This window comes from Callorhinus ursinus, unplaced genomic scaffold (genome assembly GCF_003265705.2).
Source record: "Callorhinus ursinus isolate GAN/ISIS: 27379988/994484 unplaced genomic scaffold, GSC_fseal_2.0 scaffold58, whole genome shotgun sequence".
NCBI lineage: Eukaryota > Metazoa > Chordata > Mammalia > Carnivora > Otariidae > Callorhinus > Callorhinus ursinus.
In genome coordinates this window covers 2,178,258-2,194,897 of record NW_027397120.1, presented here as the reverse complement: position 1 = coordinate 2,194,897, position 16,640 = coordinate 2,178,258, and the positions used below count along the sequence as shown (strand labels likewise).

Sequence of the window (16,640 nt, the reverse complement as noted above, 5' to 3'; positions counted from 1 at the left end):
CATTTCTTCAGCTCTCAGACTGGCCGGCCGTTCACCCAGGGCCCCCGTGGCTCCCAGTCACCCTCCCGGCTTCAGTGTGGGGGCTCCCCGGCAGGCTGAGCTCTGAGCTTCCCTGAGCACCCACCCCAGCTGGCAGGGTCCTCTGGGGGTGCCCCGTGCTCAGCGGCTGCCTCCTCTACTTGCTGGGCACAGGCGAGGCTGACCTTCCATCAAAGCCCAGTGAAGGTGACTGTCTTGTGCAAAAAGAAGAAAAATCTCCAGATGAGACTGGTTCTGACCTCAGCCCCAGCTGCACGAAAGCCTCTCTGAAAGCTGAGGAAAAGGGTCTTGCGTTGGGTTCTAGCTGGAACCTGAGATGACACGTGGGCTCAGGGAGGTCGTCATGACCAGAAAGGCCCCCATGGGCAGGGCGCCCCGAAGGAAAGAGTCGGATGCTGCTTTTATCCTCAAAGGCCACTCTGAGCATCTGTCAATCACTGGATCACAGAACAACCAGGGACTGAAGGGCCAGGGGAAGGGAGGAAGGCTGCCGAGGATGGGTCCTGCCTGCCCCGAGTGCCAGCGGGCTGGACAGCATGTGCTGGGACACACTCGGGTAGCACCTGGGCAGCCCGTGAGCCAGGGCAGGGCTGCAGATGTGACCGAGTCTGTCTGTCTGTCATTGGCACCATCCTTGTTGCCTCCCACCGGCTCTGTCAGGGTTCCACCCCCAGCAGCTGCCGTCTGGGCTCAGGAACACTGCTGGGTGACCTCGGGGTCTCCGAGGGGCTCATCTCCAGCTCTAACACAAATGCACGTACATCAGAAGCTAATGTTTTTGCCCAAATTTGACTCTCAGCCATGCTGTATTTACTCTTTCCTTGCTCTGTGTGTGTCAGTGGTGACACGGAATCCGGAGCGTGGGCTATTCATCATTAGGGTGGCTTTTTCCTCTGGTTTCCATGGCTTCCCTGCCCCGTGGAAGGCAGCGATCTCTCTCAATCACGCTCACGGCTCTGCGACAAGAGCTCCAGCCTCCGGGACGCAGGCCCCACAGCCGTGGCCAGCGCACTCTTGTCTTCAGGCTGCACCCGCCCAGGGCCCAGAGGACGGCTCCACGGGCCGTCTCAGCTTGGCGACGCGAGTGAAGCTCCTGGAGAACGCTCCCTTCCATGACACTAAAAACAAGAAAAACAGGCAAGCGAGACCGCTCACCGGCGTGTGGGGCCAGCCTGTGCTTGGAGCTGCCAGAGGAGGGGGCTGGGCTAGGCATCAGGGACCTGCCTTTGGTCCCTGGTCACTGGCAGGCCCCACACTCAGCCATCTCCAGCAGCCCAGCCTCAGGGACGTTAACCAATGCCTCTGTTGGGGGAGGCAGAAGGCCTCTCTCACCAGGGAAGGAGGTGGAGAGCAGTTGCAGGGCTCTGAGGGGCACCGAAGCCACTGGGTACAGGTGGACGTGGTGCTCGGTCAGCCACGCTGGAGACCCAGTGGCCCCTGAAGAAGGTTCAGGAACCTCCCTCCAGCCTGAGCCCACCCACCTCTGCCTCCAGGACCAGAGGCTGGAGACGTGGGCCCCTTGTTTGGGAGTTTGTTCCACTTTGCCAGCCAGCTTGTCCAGCTCCCCTCCCACACTGGCCTCGACACCGTGCAGGATCCTCCATCCCCAGCTCCACCGGACCCCGCCTGAGCCCAGACGTCCCCACTCCACCCACAACTCCCCTTCCAGGACTTGCTCCTCCCCAGCAGCCCAGGCCCCCACAGCCATCGCCCACAAACCCTCATGGCACCGGGTCCCGTGGACGAGTTTCAGTTCTGAAATCTGCATCGCTGTCCTCCGTCCCTGCTCCACGTCCCTCCTCTGCCCTGCTCTCCTGCCGGCTCCCGCAGGCTCAGGCTGGTAACAAATACCATGTTCCTTGTAATTAGCACTTATACCATTCCCTTCTTTACCCAATTTCCTGGGAGGCATGGATTCTGGAGTTCCTGACCACTGAAGGCAGCTTGGGCAGCTGGAAAGGTGAGGGGTGCTCCTTGCTCATCCTCAATGGTGACGCTCATAGGATTTTACCAACTTCAGCTTCTTTCTTCTATTTTGATCGATACATAGAATTGTACACTGTCATCCCAACATCCTCCGTGGATTTAATTTATGTTTGAGGGTTATTTTCCCATTAGGGATAGACAGAATCCCGTTCCGGCAATGAGAGTGGGTGGTCCACTGTCCGCCCCAAGGGCATCTCCATGAAGAGAACACGATATCATCACTAATAAAATATCATCTGAAGACCCGGATCACCACGGCCATGGCGGTCCGTTCAGGAAAGAGGAACCACACCATCGAGGCCGAGACAAAACGTAAACCCAAGGAAACGAACAATGCAGTTCAAAAAATAATAAATATTTACAGTTCTCACTCGTCAGGCGGGGTTTGCTGGCAAAACACACTCTCGGGAATTCTCAAACGTGGCCACTAGAAGAGTACACTGCATGAAAATGACTTTTCTCAAAGCAATTTGGTAAGAGAGGCCAAATGTTTATAACCTGTAGAAACAATCCTACATACACAGAGTTCACGTGTCAACTTGATCATTGGGTGTTATTTACAATAGCAAATTTGAAGAATACGAGCAATGAATGAAAATGCAGGATTTTTGAACTGACAATGAACTGAATATCATGACCTCATCTAAAATGTTTTCCAAAGGTTGATACTGACACTTTAAAAAAATGCTTAAAAAGAGAAAACAGTACACAAATTTATAAGTGAAGGTTGAGCCTCATAAAATCGACCATGTTAAACAAAATATTTGGTTGAGCCACATGCCATTACATTCAATCCTGGTTATATACTACAAGACAAAGATATTTATGATTGATATCTTAAAATCTATTTTTAGAAAGACTGGAAAGAAGTGTACCTCACTGATGAAAATAACTCTCTCTTAGGATAGGATTTGGGGTGACCTTTTTTCCTATTGAGACTTTTTTTTGCAAATTTTCTTTTACTGCCTATATGACTTGCACAGCACAATTGTGTGTTATCCGTGGTACTCCGTGTGCCCTGAGAGCTCTGAGGAATTGCCATAGGAACACGGGGCCGCTCAGCTCCCTGAGGAGCACAGAGTCACCGCGTGGAGCGGACTGCAGGTGCACATGGCCACAGGGCCATGACGGGCTGCTGGTACATGAGGACAACTGAGCCCTTCAGCGCGTCCTGCCCCAAGGGCCAGCTCCAGCTCCAGAGAGGCAAAGCTGTCTGCGTGTCCACGGGAAGGGGGACCTCAGAAGTCGGGGAGGGAGGTGGGGCCTCTAGCTGCAGGGAGAAGGCCTAGAGTCCCCGGAACAAGATCCAGGGCTCTCCAAAGGTCTTCCTTTCCCGGCCCCTGGGAAAGCCATCCCTACTCCTGAGGGATACGAGGCAGGAGGAAGAAGTTCTCCATAAAATGTTTCTAATACATTTATCTAAATAGGTGGGATCACATGAACAATCTGCTATCCAATTAAACCTGCCCCTTCATAGGCTGAGGTTTGTTTTGTTTTGGTTTGGTTTTAAGCTCTATTGTGGTTTGTAGAGTAAAACAAAATAAAAATAAAACCTTCCTTGAGCCATCAGAGACCTACTACAAAACCACAAAGCCAAAGGCCCCTTCCCAATCCATAATCCCTCATGGAGTGCCCCAAACCATGCCCTCCTTAAACTACTGGAAACCTGCAGGAACTGGCTCCATCATTCTGTAAGTACATGAATTTCTGGACGGAAGCATTGAACAAATGCAATAAAAAACCTTATTAATCACTCAGTCCATGAAAAAAGCGACCTTTCTGTGCCTCATTTTTAAGCAACTAGAAATGTTATGGGCTTAGCTATCAAATTCTCTTGAGCATGAATAACTTATAAAATCTGCTGGCATATTTTATAAAGTCAAAAAAGTCATAAATGGTGGCATTGCTTTATGACATCAGCAGTAAATTCAAATTGATCTTTTCTATTCATGAACTGTGTGTGGGCTTCTTCTGAAATCCTCCTAACATAGGGGTTCAGGCTTTACCCCCAGACTCTTTTTCCCAGGGGAAACTCAGAAATCCAGGGTGGTGCTTTATATTTCCACATTGTTTTTGCTGATTCTCATCTACATAAGATTCTCACATAGAAGCATCTAAGAATCAAAGAGAATCACCCGCCTCAACGGGGCAAGAATGCACTGAAAATCTCATTATTAAAACTGCTCAATGAAGGCCATTGGGATAAATTCAAGAAGCCTTATAGACCTGGCTTGCCAGCAGGAAGGTGGGGGTCTCAAGCAGCCTTAAGGTGCCATGGGGTTAGTTTGATGCTGTGCTGGTGAGCAGGGCCTGGTTGGTTTCCAAAACAAAGAGATGGGCGATGTAGGCATTATAAAGATGAAATGAATGCTTGCTTCTATTTCTCGAAGGCTCCTAATGCCATCATGTCTCCTGCTGGCTGATTCAACTGGAACAGACTGGCCAGCTCGATTCAAATGCTCAGAAATACACATATTTCTGCACGTGACAAGGGCAGAGAACCACCTGCATGTCCATCAACACCTAACGAGGGCCAAGGCAAACCTCAGGAGCAACCAGGCCGATGGCTCTCCAGGACAGAAGCAGCCTATTCGGGCGTTTTGCGGGGAGAAGACTATGCTTTATCACTTCTCAGGAGAAATGCCACAGACCTGTCCTGCAGCTGCCTGGGGGCAACGTGAAGGTGGAGAGGAAGAGAGGACAGCAGGTACTACAGCAGATCAGCCCCTGCGTCACGGGCTCTGTGGGTCCACTCCAGGGTCAGCCCTGGACTGGGGCCGTGGAGCACGTCATCTGTGCTCACAGACCGTCCTGTGTGGGTTCCTTCTAGCACCTCTGTGCTGCTTGGCATCAATGTTAATTTAGCCTTCGCACGTTGCCTTTTGCAGTTTCGAGTTCGTGAGTCTACTTTTCCTTCCAGTCCCTCACGGCCGAGGGCTGTATTTCAGTTTTAAGTGGATAACAAGCTGGAGTGATGCTTAGGCATTAACACTCACGGTGCACAGGAAGGGAGCGCTCCCACAGCTGGACCGCCTCTTTCCTACTGCCCCAGCTTCCCTGCACCCCCAGGGCCTCCAGCCAGCCCGACTCTGGGGATCCCTGCTCCACCCCCTGCTCTGGGGGGAGTGGGGTCTTCCTGACACCTGGCCGCAGCGCCCCCTGCACCTGCTGCTGGGAGGGGCCGGCCCAGCCAGAGGCAGCCTGGGGGCAGCTGCTCACTGCAGAGGGGATTTGCTCGAGTTCCCAAGGTCACTATCGTGTCCATTATAATCACCAGCACACAGAGGCTCCCACTACCACCCCTGCGTTCAGCCTCATTTTGTGAAGAAATCCAACTGGGCTATTAGAGCTGGCTCATTTTATATCCGAAAACCAAAGATGGAAATAAAAGTCACGGGAAGGTTATTTGATTCTAAAATGTTTTCCCCCCTAAATTCAAACCAGGGTTCAGAAGTCAACTATAATTAAGACATCCTAATTTCATTAAAACTGGCCCCTGTTTGGCAAAGATGAGCACAGGGGACTCCCCTCTGGGAGGTGTGGGCCCCCAAATCTGCCCAGGCTCCAGCAGGAAGCTCATCAATGCAGAGGCTTTCTGCACGCAGTCCCGGTGACCGTCCCCTCCTGTCTGTCTCTCAGGGGCCTGCAGCTGCAGGTGCAGGAAGGGGCTGGTGACTCCTCCACACCCTTCAAGACAAGCAGCAGAGGCTCTTTTCATGTTGCTTCGGTCTCAAACGATTTGGCACCCGAATTTCACTCAGCCTGATTCCATGAACTCAGGGAGGAAGGGAAGTGTCCCTCAGGCTGTGGGGGGCCATTACTCAATGACTGGCTTTGGGGACAGCCGTCATCTGCATTCGGGTCCTTACCCCTCGCTCCAGCAGCATGTCTCGGAAGTGGGTCACCCGCTCCTCTAGCGGCAGGAGGATCTGGGGCGGCGGCGTCCTGGCACCCTGGCTCTGTCCTTCTGCCTCCTCCGGCCCAGGACTCACACGGCCTTCTGTCCTTTAGGGCACAAGACACAGATAGTTAAACATGCCCCGGGAGGCCCACCCGCCACCTCTGACAGCCTCCAGGTAACACCTGCAGAGGCAAGCACTCCGAGAACCCAGGAGAAGCCAGGCGCCGGTAGCCCCACAGAGGACGCGCTTTTGCTCTTGGATGTGGACTGCTTTGTTGTGTTCGGGGTGCAGCCGAGACCGAAGCCCTGACCCAAAGGGCACCAGCCGGGAGCGAAGGTCATGGTGGGTGCACGTGCGGGCCGAGTCGGGCCCCCGGGAAGGCCCAGAGTTGCCGTCTCACCCCCAGACCTGGCGTCAGAGGACGTAAAGGGGTGAGCCTTTCCACCACAGCAACCCGTCAGGGCTTGCATCCTGTTCTGTTTTGTTTTAGCGAGGCCTTCATTTTGGACAAACGCAGGAAGACAATTACCAGGGGGTGTGCGATCAACACTCTGGGTACAGAAACACTGTCCTGGGGTCTAACCCGACAGGGAGAGGTCAGTGACAGCAGCAGGGACCCAGACCCCGCCCCAGGCAATCTGCGCGGGGAAAGGTGCAGAGCGGGACCTCCGGACCCTTCCCTCCCCCCGGCCCAGGGGTGGCCGCACTACGGCCCACACAGCAGGCTGCATCGGGAGCAGGCAGGAGCCAGGGCCCAGCGGGGCAGCAGGGATCCAACGCGCCACCTTCAGCAGGCTGGCGGCCCGGGGGAAGGAAGGAGCCGGCTCTTACTGAGCACCAGCTCAGCATCCTGCCTTTTGTCCTCTGCCGCCCATTCGATAGCTCTCTCTTCGTTCTGCACCTTATCCCAGCAGCACTGCGGGCCCTCCTTCTAAACCATCTCAGCGTTTGCTGCTGGAAGAAGTTCAGCCACCTGCAGACACAGGTGCTCTGCTGCTGGAAGAAGTTCAGCCACCTGCAGACACAGGTGCTCTGCTGCTGGAAGAAGTTCAGCCACCTGCAGAGACAGGTGCTCTGCTGCTGGAAGAAGTTCAGCCACCTGCAGACACAGGTGCTCTGCTGCTGGAAGAAGTTCAGCCACCTGCAGACACAGGTGCTCACATGACGCCCTCCCCTTCCCTGACCTGGCCCGCGTGGGAGCAAGCCCATCCAGCCGCCGCTCCGGTCCCCTCAGTGCAGGCTGTGCTTAGCCCTGAGGCACAGAGTCCACCTACACTGGCCAGAGAGCAGCTTGATGTGCCCCCACGGATCCCTCTGTGCGGCCTCCCCCTGGCCCAGCCCTGCCCCTTTCTTCCCCATAGTCGGGTCCCATGGCCAGCGACTCCGGCAACGAGGGGGGAAAATCTACTCTGTCCTCAGACCGGCAGTTTTAGGGAACCTTCCCTTTCTGATGGCACTGTGGTCAAGTTAGGCTGCCAACTCCCCCTGCCAAGCACCGTGACTCGGTGCCCCCTGTATGCCTGCTAGAGGATGCAGAAAGAGCAAAGAACATGCACCTACAGAGAATGGCATGTCCCCACTTCTTTGCAAAACCAGCCTCACCCTGGGAATTAGTGGGTGAAAGCACTCATGCCACACCCACCCGGGCTTCCTGACACAGGGGCAGAACCGTGCCCTCGCCCAGGGTGCTCGTGCTCCCGGGGACATCTGGTGGCCATTGGCACATGGAGATGCAGAGACCAGAGATGCTGCTCTGGTGCTGCATCATGGACGCCCGCACGGGTTATCCGGCAAGTCTGCCCAATCCGTGCGTTGTGGGGGGGGAGCAGGAGGAGGCCCGTTCAAGGTCATATCATCACTCAACCAAGCCAGTCCCTGCCCCCGAAGCCCGCGTTTCCCATCACTCTCCATCCAGGACACCTTGGAAATCCATCAGTTACCAACTTTAGGATGTGCTGAGAATACGCAGTGTTCTCTAACACTCACCAGGGGTGGAGTATGGATTAACCCAACCTACTATAAAATGCACAAAGGAAAAAACAACAACAACAAAGACGTTTGCTCAGCCCATTAGGGAATCTTATTTATAGGCCAACTATTTCAGGAGAACTTACATTCTCTGCTTCTTATGTGATTATGTGGATTTTCAAAAAAAAAGAAAATCACCAGTGGATTTGCAATTGTCTCCTATTCCAGAGTGTGTAATTAGGATTTCATTGTAATAAATTTTCATTAGTTAAAAATAGAAGTATGGAAACAAGACCTATATTGTTGGAACTTGAAACAAGATTAGTAGGAACGTTGCAAGCTCAGCGATGATCACGTATTATAGCTCATTCAACACAATATTTTGTTCAGAGCTGCTGGATGCCTTCCAGAACGTGAAGCTCTCAGTTCAGTTAGAATTGGTCAAAAGTAAATGCAAACTTGCTAAATATATTTTTGACATTCTTATGGCTGAATGAGTTTGGTATCTTTAACAAAAAGCAAATTCTAATACTTTTAATAAAACTAGCTCAAGCCCAAACTACCAAGGATGAGAGGCAGCATCCCCAAGGGCAGAGTCACTGGTACCCACAAGTCTTGCCAGCTGTGTGGGGTGCCTCTCATCTGGAGGCAGTTTTACCCCATGGCAGACGCCTTGACAGGTTGGCACCTGCTTGGGGAAATTTTTCGGGTCAAGTGCGTAAGTTGAAAGGGGCTTGGTCTTGTCCGGCCTGTCCCCCAGAGCGGGGGTCCCCAAGTCTGGGCCACGTACTGGGGTCCCTTCACTCTGGGGGACAGCATGCTCCCTGGCTCCCGTCTCCCATCCTTGGGGAGACATTATGGTGGCCACCCCCTACCTGGGGCAGAAGGGCTGTTTTCCCCCATTCTGCCCCTCGCCTCAGCCCTCTGACCACTCCTGAGCTTGTCCAGCTGAGCCGGGAATGGCGCGTGAGCAGGTGCACACGTGGGTCTGCCCCGGGGTGCGAGGTCAAGCACGGGGTTTTCTGATTCTGCCCATGTGCACTGGACAGCAGATGATCTGGTAAAATTCACTAGACTCACACTTAGTGCAAACGGATTCTAGACACAGCACGACTGGTTGCTAGTTTCCTTTTTGGACACCAAACGTTTATCTGAGGCCGAGGGAACTCGGGGCACCGGACTCTGCCCTGCGCCCACAGGTCACCTCTCAGAAGCACAGACGCTTCTCCCTACCTCCCGAATCCTCCTGTGGAGAGGTGCAGAGAGTCAGAACAGTGCACCGTTTTCACGGCCGGTGCTCGCGAGGGGCTGTTTCTCAGCACTTCCGAGGCCTCCCTCCTCCCTCCCCCGCCCTCTCCCATTCCTCTCCACCAGCCCTCCCCCATTCCCCTTCCCCTGCTCCTCCTTCTCCCGTCCCTATAACCCCCACATGCCTCCTCCCTCCCCCCCCCTCCCCCCTCCCCCCCCACCAGCACTATCAGTTGAGAGGCTGCACGGAAGTAGGAGACATTCTCTGTAACCACTGCTCCAACGCAGAGCACGAGAGGGGAAGAGGCAAGGGCTGACTCAGGCTGTGATGAGGGAGTCCATCTCCTGTGAAGAGACGCTGGGGTCTGAGCGAGCGCCTGGTTCCAGGGAAGAAACCACACGTGGCTATGTGGCGCTCAACGTGCTTCTGAGCCCCCTTGGGGACAGCTTGCTGCAAAATCTTGGGCAAATTATGGAAGCTCTCTGGACCTGGTTTTGGTAAAACACGTGGTTTGGATGAGACAATCTTGAAATGCCTCAAGGACGGCCATCCTGGGATGCAAGTGTGATCCTGTTCCTTTAGTCCTGCTGAATATTCAAACATCTTGATTCTGCCATCGACTCATTAGCTCTCCCAACTTTGCAGTTCCTAGAAATCTGATAAGCAGGCCTCCTGCATCTTCATCCAACTTGCTCTTAAATCCTTCAGCAGGAAGAGCCAAAGGCAGTCGCCTCCTGCCAGCCCCCAGCCCCACCCTGCTGGGGACACTGTCCTGGTCAGCCTCCTGCAGCACTGCGTCTTCATTAGCCATGGCCACCACCCGGGTCCCCACCGTTGGCCGGCCGGCGGCACCCCTCTCAAAGGGGCTGCTGAGTGACTCTGGTTTGTTTAGACCCCCTCTTGCTCCCTCCCTGCCCTCGGGTGGGCTTCCCTGGCATTTCTGCTTTACCGCCATTGTCTGCAACCAGTGGCCCCTCGGGGCCACACGGCCTGCTGTCAGGGCCGGCTAGCCGGTCGGTGTGCTGGCGGGAGTGGACCGTGGGATAACAAAGGCTGTGTCTGGCCTCTGTCCTTGCTTTCTCTGTGAATTTCCCAAGCGACAGGGGTATCCTTGTACAGAAGCCTCTTTTGGCCCCTCCTAAGCTCAGGTGGGCCTTAGTTTCCGGGGAGGGCCTGGCCCACCGGAAAACGACCGCATAGTCAGAGGGCAGGAACCCTCAGGAAGGAGGGGATGAGCTTGAGTTGGGTCACACGGCCGGAGATTCAATCCTTCCAGCCCACATACTGACACCAGTAGAACTCCAGACAATGGGGCTAGGGGAGCTCCCTGGGTGGGGGGCTTCTTGGTGCCCCGGGAGGGAGGGGCACCCCAACTCTACAGGGACAGAGGCCTGGGTGCTCTGGACCCTTCCAGAGCTCACCCTTCTTATCTCTTCCATTTGGCTGAGTCATGCCCTTTATGATAAAACCGTAAGCTTACATATAGCGCTCTCCAGAGTTCTGGGAGTCATTCTTGCAAATCCCCAAACCTCAAGGGAGGTTATGAGACCCCTGAGTTTATAGCCAAGTCAGAGGTGGGGATGGGCTGGGGACCCCACTTCCTTCTGGTGTCTGATGTGGGGGCAGTTTCGATTGGACTGGCCGCTTCACCTACGGGGTCTGCACTAACTCTGGTTGGTTACTGTCAGAGTGGAGCTGTAGGATGCCAGGTGACCGTCAGGGAACCGCCCTCCGATGGCAGGCACTATTGGTTTCTTCTAATTCCATCAGCAGGTGTGCCCAACGGCCTGCAGTGTGGCAGCCAGCAGCCAGGGCTGAACGTGTGGCTCCTGAGCCCCCTGGTTCAATCCCAGCAGACATCCCCCTCCACCCCTGCAGCTCTCAGCCAGGATCACCAGTGAGTGCCTGCCAGAGGTGGAGAGGGAGGGTCTGTCCCCGGGCCTGCCCAGCTTGGTGGCTGACCGGCAATCTCTGGCGTCCCTTGGTGTTGGAGGCATCATCCAGGTCTCTGCCCTCAGCTTCCCACGGTGTCCCCGTGTGTGTCTGTATCAAAATGTCCCCTTCCATAAGGACAGCATCATTGGCTTAGGGCACACCCTAATGACCTCACTCTAACTCATTACATCTGTGACAACCCAATTTCCAAATAAGGCCCCGTTCTGCGGTTCCGGGGCTGGGACTCCAGCATCTGGATGGGGTAGAGGAACATGCCCATAAGCAGGACATCCTCCCTGGAAGAGCAAGGCCTCTTCAACACAAAAGTCAATGGGCTGGAAATGAGGAGCCCGAGGTTTCCCTGGGTGTGAAATGTGGGGCCAACACGCCCAGCCCAATCCAGGAATCACTACACCAACCTCACCCTCCCCGGAGTGACCAACCACCTGGGTCATGGGCTTTTTTCTAGAACATTCACACTGGTTTGTGCAGAGAAGTCTCAACTTCTCCAGGACAGGTCTCTGGTTGCCTGTAGCCCACGCTGGGGTCTCCTGAGAGCCTCTCGGTGCCATCACCACAGAGCACCATGCCCTGCAGTCCGGGCCACATTCGCATGCTGGTGGCCCCAAGCTGCGACCTTTCCCCATTCTCTTCTAGCCGCAGCCCTGACAGACCATCCTGGCAGAAGGGCCACCTGCTCCCTCAGGTCCTCATTCCACCAACCTGGTCCAGTGGCCCCGTCTTCATAGCTCCCTCACCTCTGTGCCTTCACCACGATGTTTCTGCTTCACACCTGCTCTTCCTGCTCCTTGTCCACTCATAGCTGGCTTGGCTTCATCTGGTCACCTGGCCATTACCCCTGCAGGACATGCCCCACCCTGTGCGACTGAGCTGCTTTCTCCTCTGCGCTCAGAGGGTGGGGCTCCTGAGCAGGAGGGCCGGACACACGACGGTTTTGTCGGAGCCACGTCTGGATCTGCCTCTATGACTGCTGGGCACATTCCTGAAGGCAGCTTCAGGCCTGTTCACGTGTTCTTCTCCAGCACGAGGCGAGGCAGTGTGCTTGATACTCAAAAGGCAGTGAATACATTGTTGACTTAGATTTTGCGGTTGAGTTTGTTCCTTGTGACTTCCTTGGAGACACATTAAATGTAGTGGAGCTCCGGGTCCCACCTTCTGAAGAGGACAGGCGTCACGGTGTTTAGACGTCTTTCTTAAAGCCACAGAATGGTGCCCTTCTGAGCTATTCCTCCAGAATTTGTCTGGATGTAATTAACACATTTTTGTAAGCCTTCTGAATGCATGGTTGTTCTCGCTGAAGAATTGTCAGAGAAATTTATAAAACAAGGTTATTTTTGTAAATGTACTGGGGTTTGGTATCCACTGTTCTGTGCCACATAAAATTGCTGAGAGCAACGCTTCAGGACCCAAGCATACCTGGAACCTCTTCATGGCTCACAGTAACTGTCTTCTGGATTTTCATTAACCTCTTCAAGCTCCATAATCCATATCCTCAAAATGGGAAGAAGGAGGAAGAGGAGGAAGGGAGGAGGAAGGGCAGGGGGAGGAGAAGAAGGGGAGGGGGAAGTGGGGGGAAGGGGGAGAGCTCCATGGTAGGGATGATGCAGGAGGCAGAGTGTTGGGCATTAACTGTTTGATCTCAACAGACTTGTCTTTGAACTTGGACTTTCACACAAAATGTACTGTGTTTTCAGGAAAATCTCATCATCTCACCGATTTTTTTTCAACTGTAAAGTTTAAATTGTTTTTTGTAAGAATTAAATGAAGTAATATGAACACCTGATATTTGTTGACATTCTGTGTGTAAAACCCTGTCCTCCTACTTTGCCTCCATCAGCTCATCCGATCCTTATCACAGCCCTGTAGGGCAGCCATGGGTATCGTCCCCATTTCACAGATGGGAAGACTGAGATGATGCATGTAAAGTACTTAGCACAATGGCCGGTCTGTAATAGTACTGATGATGATAGTGATGGTGGTGGTGGTGACGGTGATGGTGGTGGTCCCATGATAGTGATGGTGGTGATGGTGGTGACAATACAGTGATGATGGTGATGGTGGTGACAATACAGTGATGATGGTGATGGTGGTGGTGATGATGATGTTGATGGTGGTGATGATCGTGATGATGATGGTGATAATGGTGATGATGGTGATGATGGTGACAATACAGTGATGATGTTGATGGGGGTGATGATGGTCGTGATGGTGATGACAGCCATGTGGTGATGATGATGGTGGTGATGGTGACAAAACAGTGGTGATGGTGATGGTGGTGTTGATGGTGATGATGGTGGTGGTGGTGATGATGGTGGTGGTGGTGATGGTGATGATCACGGTGATGATGATGGTGGTGATGATGATGATGATGGTGGTGATGGCCATAGTGGTGATGATGATGGTGATAATGGTGGTCATGTGATGATGGTAGTGATGATTCTTCACTTTCACTGTCTCTGGCAGCCTATGACCATCCACACCAACCCTCCCAACAATGAGATCCAGCACTTTGACTGGGTGATGTCTCACCTTTTATTTGACTTAATGGATGGGGAGAACTTGCTCTTTCTCTTGGCAAAAAAGGCTGGGAATTTATCATCAAAATACTGCCAGCCTATAACTCCAGTGTTAGACACAATATGAAATTCCGCAGGATTCAAAGTCTATGAATCTCTGCCTTGTGGGGCCTCAGACATTCTATCATGTGGTTGTAACAAATGGCCTTCAGATGAGGCGAACTTTGGAAGATCTGTATTCTATAGTTTTTAGCCCTGACACTGCAGGATGGGAGCTGTCTCTGGATGCTGTCAGAACACTGGCACATCACTCAGGGTAGGCTCCGGGTCCCTTGGTGGGGCTGGAGTACAGGGGCCCCAGCTTGGCCAGCACTGCCCTTCTCGTGTGGATGGTCAGGATTCAAAGTCAATGGTGGCATCGAACAGGATGCCTCCCTAGGTTGGAACACAGCCATAGGCAAGATCCTGGATCCAGGAAAGAGCAAGGAGCCATGGGAGCATGGGATATAGCTGTCCCCTGCCTGCATGCAGAGGCAAGGCTCTAGGAAGCACAGGGACACAAGCTCTGCCTGGAGAAGTAGGACTTGGGTGCAGGCTGGGGCCTGAGCTGCTCGGGACCTTGGGTACCCACCCTAGGACCTCACTGCCCCCCGTGGTCTCACTGACCGCTGACCACCTGGCAAACCTCTGCCTGCCCTGCCCTGCCCAGCTCTCCCCACTTCTGGAGTTTTGCTCTGGCCCCACCTTCTGGTCCTGATGACACCTACCCAGAAAGGGTCTGGGGATCACCAAAGGCACCCCAGCCTGCTGAGGCCAGGCAGACCTCTCCACGGTGGTGTGACTTCATTCATCCATCCCTTTCTCTGCACACAGTTGTGGCATGTCACTTATGACCCAGGGCCCATGACCTCCTACCACACCGATGGCCTTGCCGGCAAGGGCCTTTGGAGGGACAGAAGGGTGTTTCAACTGCAGCTTTATTTGTCAGCTCAAGGGCCACCCCTGTGTCCAAAGGCCATGGTTCCTTCCATTCCACCTGCTAAAAGGTGTTTGTTGCTAATAGCAGATGGCCTTCCTCTGGGTGGCACTGAGCTCAGACTCTGAGTCTCCAGACACTGGTCAGTTTTCTTGTCCAAAGGGCAGGTCCTGACCCCGTACCTGCTTTACAACACAGCTCTGTAGGTGCCAGGCCGTCCTGTCTGGGGGCTTGTCTTGGCTAAATCGGAAAGAGTTCCGAGCAGTGAGGGGTCCTCAAGCACCATGGGGGGCCCTGTGCTGTCTCTTCATCTGGGAACGCACATGGTCTCAGAGCCCAGGATGTTTTCTCCACGACGGCAGCACAAGGGACCCAGACCTGGTCCCACAGCACTGGGTTCTCACTGTTCCTCGAGCAAGAGGTACCTCCTTTTGTTCTCCATGTTGCCCCACACTCGGTGCTGAGCACACGTGGGCTTGAGGAGCCGGCCCAGGGCGCATCTTCAGCTTGGGGGACGTGGGGTGTGGCTCACAGAGGCTGCTGGGTCACTCGCGTTGCAACAGCAACAACAAAAGGCCCGAGATGGCCCCAGTTTGAGAGGCGGCCCTGGGCCGTGGCTTTGGACCAGGCCGACAGAGGGGGTGCCTGCGGATGCTCGAGGGGCCTTCCGGGCTCCAACCTCAGATGAACCAACATGGCCCGGAACTTGGAAGGGCGAGGTGGCCGGGGCTGGGACCTGAGGGTCCCTTCAGGATAAAACTTGAGAAAAATGCAAAGAGAAACTGGCGTGAGCATATGGGAATTACAGAGGCACGCCAAGGAAGGGAAGGGGAGGCACGGGCAAAAGTGAGGGACACCGCAGACAGGCTCCAAACGCAGGGCATGCTCTGGCTTTGAGACAAGGAGGGGGAGTTCCAGAGCCTAGTGACCAGGAACGCTGTCTCGGACCACCTCCCCGTCACCAGCTCATCTAAGCTTGAGCTGTAGGAAAAGGTCATTGTCCAATCCCATACAAATGAGCAGAGAACAGTAATGCAGAGAATAAATGCCCCCACAGGCAAGCAGCAAGGCCAAAGGGCAGCCAGGACTCTGATGAAAATACTACCCGGCTACTGGAACATGAGCTAATTTTTCAAAGGACACGGTAGAGGTTATAAAATCACAGCACGTATCAGGATATAGACAATTCAGTGGGAAAAGGGCATGTTGGGCCAAGTACAGATCTGAAAAGACATCTGAATGATGCAAGAAATTAGAAACAAAAGGGGAAAAACTTTAGAAATGAAGAATACACCCGAATGTACGCAAACGTGAATAGAATAAACACCATGGATAATGCCTAAAGGGGAACAGTTAAGAAGGAGAGGAGAAACCAAAAGAAACCGGGAAAGAGACAAAAAGGATGTGGAAGCAAGTGAGGCAGAAAGAAAAAGCCTCCGACGTACCTGGAGCGGCCAGTGAGGCGGCTCAAAGTGTGGAAGGGAGCAGATGCTACAAAGTAACAAAGTGTGGAAGGGAGCAGATGCTACAAAGTAACTCAAGGGGAGTCTCCTGGTAGAAAAAAGATGTTCACCCACATGTTGAAAAGCCCGTGTCAGACCCGGGGGGTCCAAGAATCACCACAACAGAGACACAAACTCTGACTTCTGGACAGAAGCAGTGACTGAGAGCGACGCGCATCAACTCTGTTTCCATCTGGGAATTCACCGTGCATTCAGCACCTGTGCAGGATGCTGGCAAATCAACAGGGTGTTGTGAAAATGAGTTTTAACGGGAAGGAATCAGCATTTGTCCTGTGTTTTCTGTCTGAACTACAACTCCAAGGAACCAGAAAGTTGATGAGGACGTTGCTCTTTGTAAAGTGCTCAAGCTCACGGGTGCAAATAACATGGTAGGATTGACCTACCCGAATTTACCAGTCCTGAAGGAAATGATGGTCCCAGGCTAATCACCTGCTCGCATCACAGGAAGACAGGTGGCCAGAGGCCACCTGTGAGGCCGCCTGATGGAAGGAGCTCAGCCTGCTGTGAGGTTCTCTTGCCCAACGC

General features: G+C 53.7%; 1 protein-coding gene across 1 annotated transcript in view; it reads right to left on the bottom strand.

Annotated features, from left to right (window-relative positions):
• Window positions 1–16,640, bottom strand: part of TCERG1L (transcription elongation regulator 1 like) — a 196,350-nt gene that overhangs the window by 13,355 nt on the left and 166,355 nt on the right. Inside the window, exon 9 of the mRNA XM_025880107.2 lies at window positions 5,895–6,030. Coding sequence (XP_025735892.1) covers window positions 5,895–6,030 — 136 coding nt within the window. The remainder of the gene's footprint in view (window positions 1–5,894; window positions 6,031–16,640) is intronic.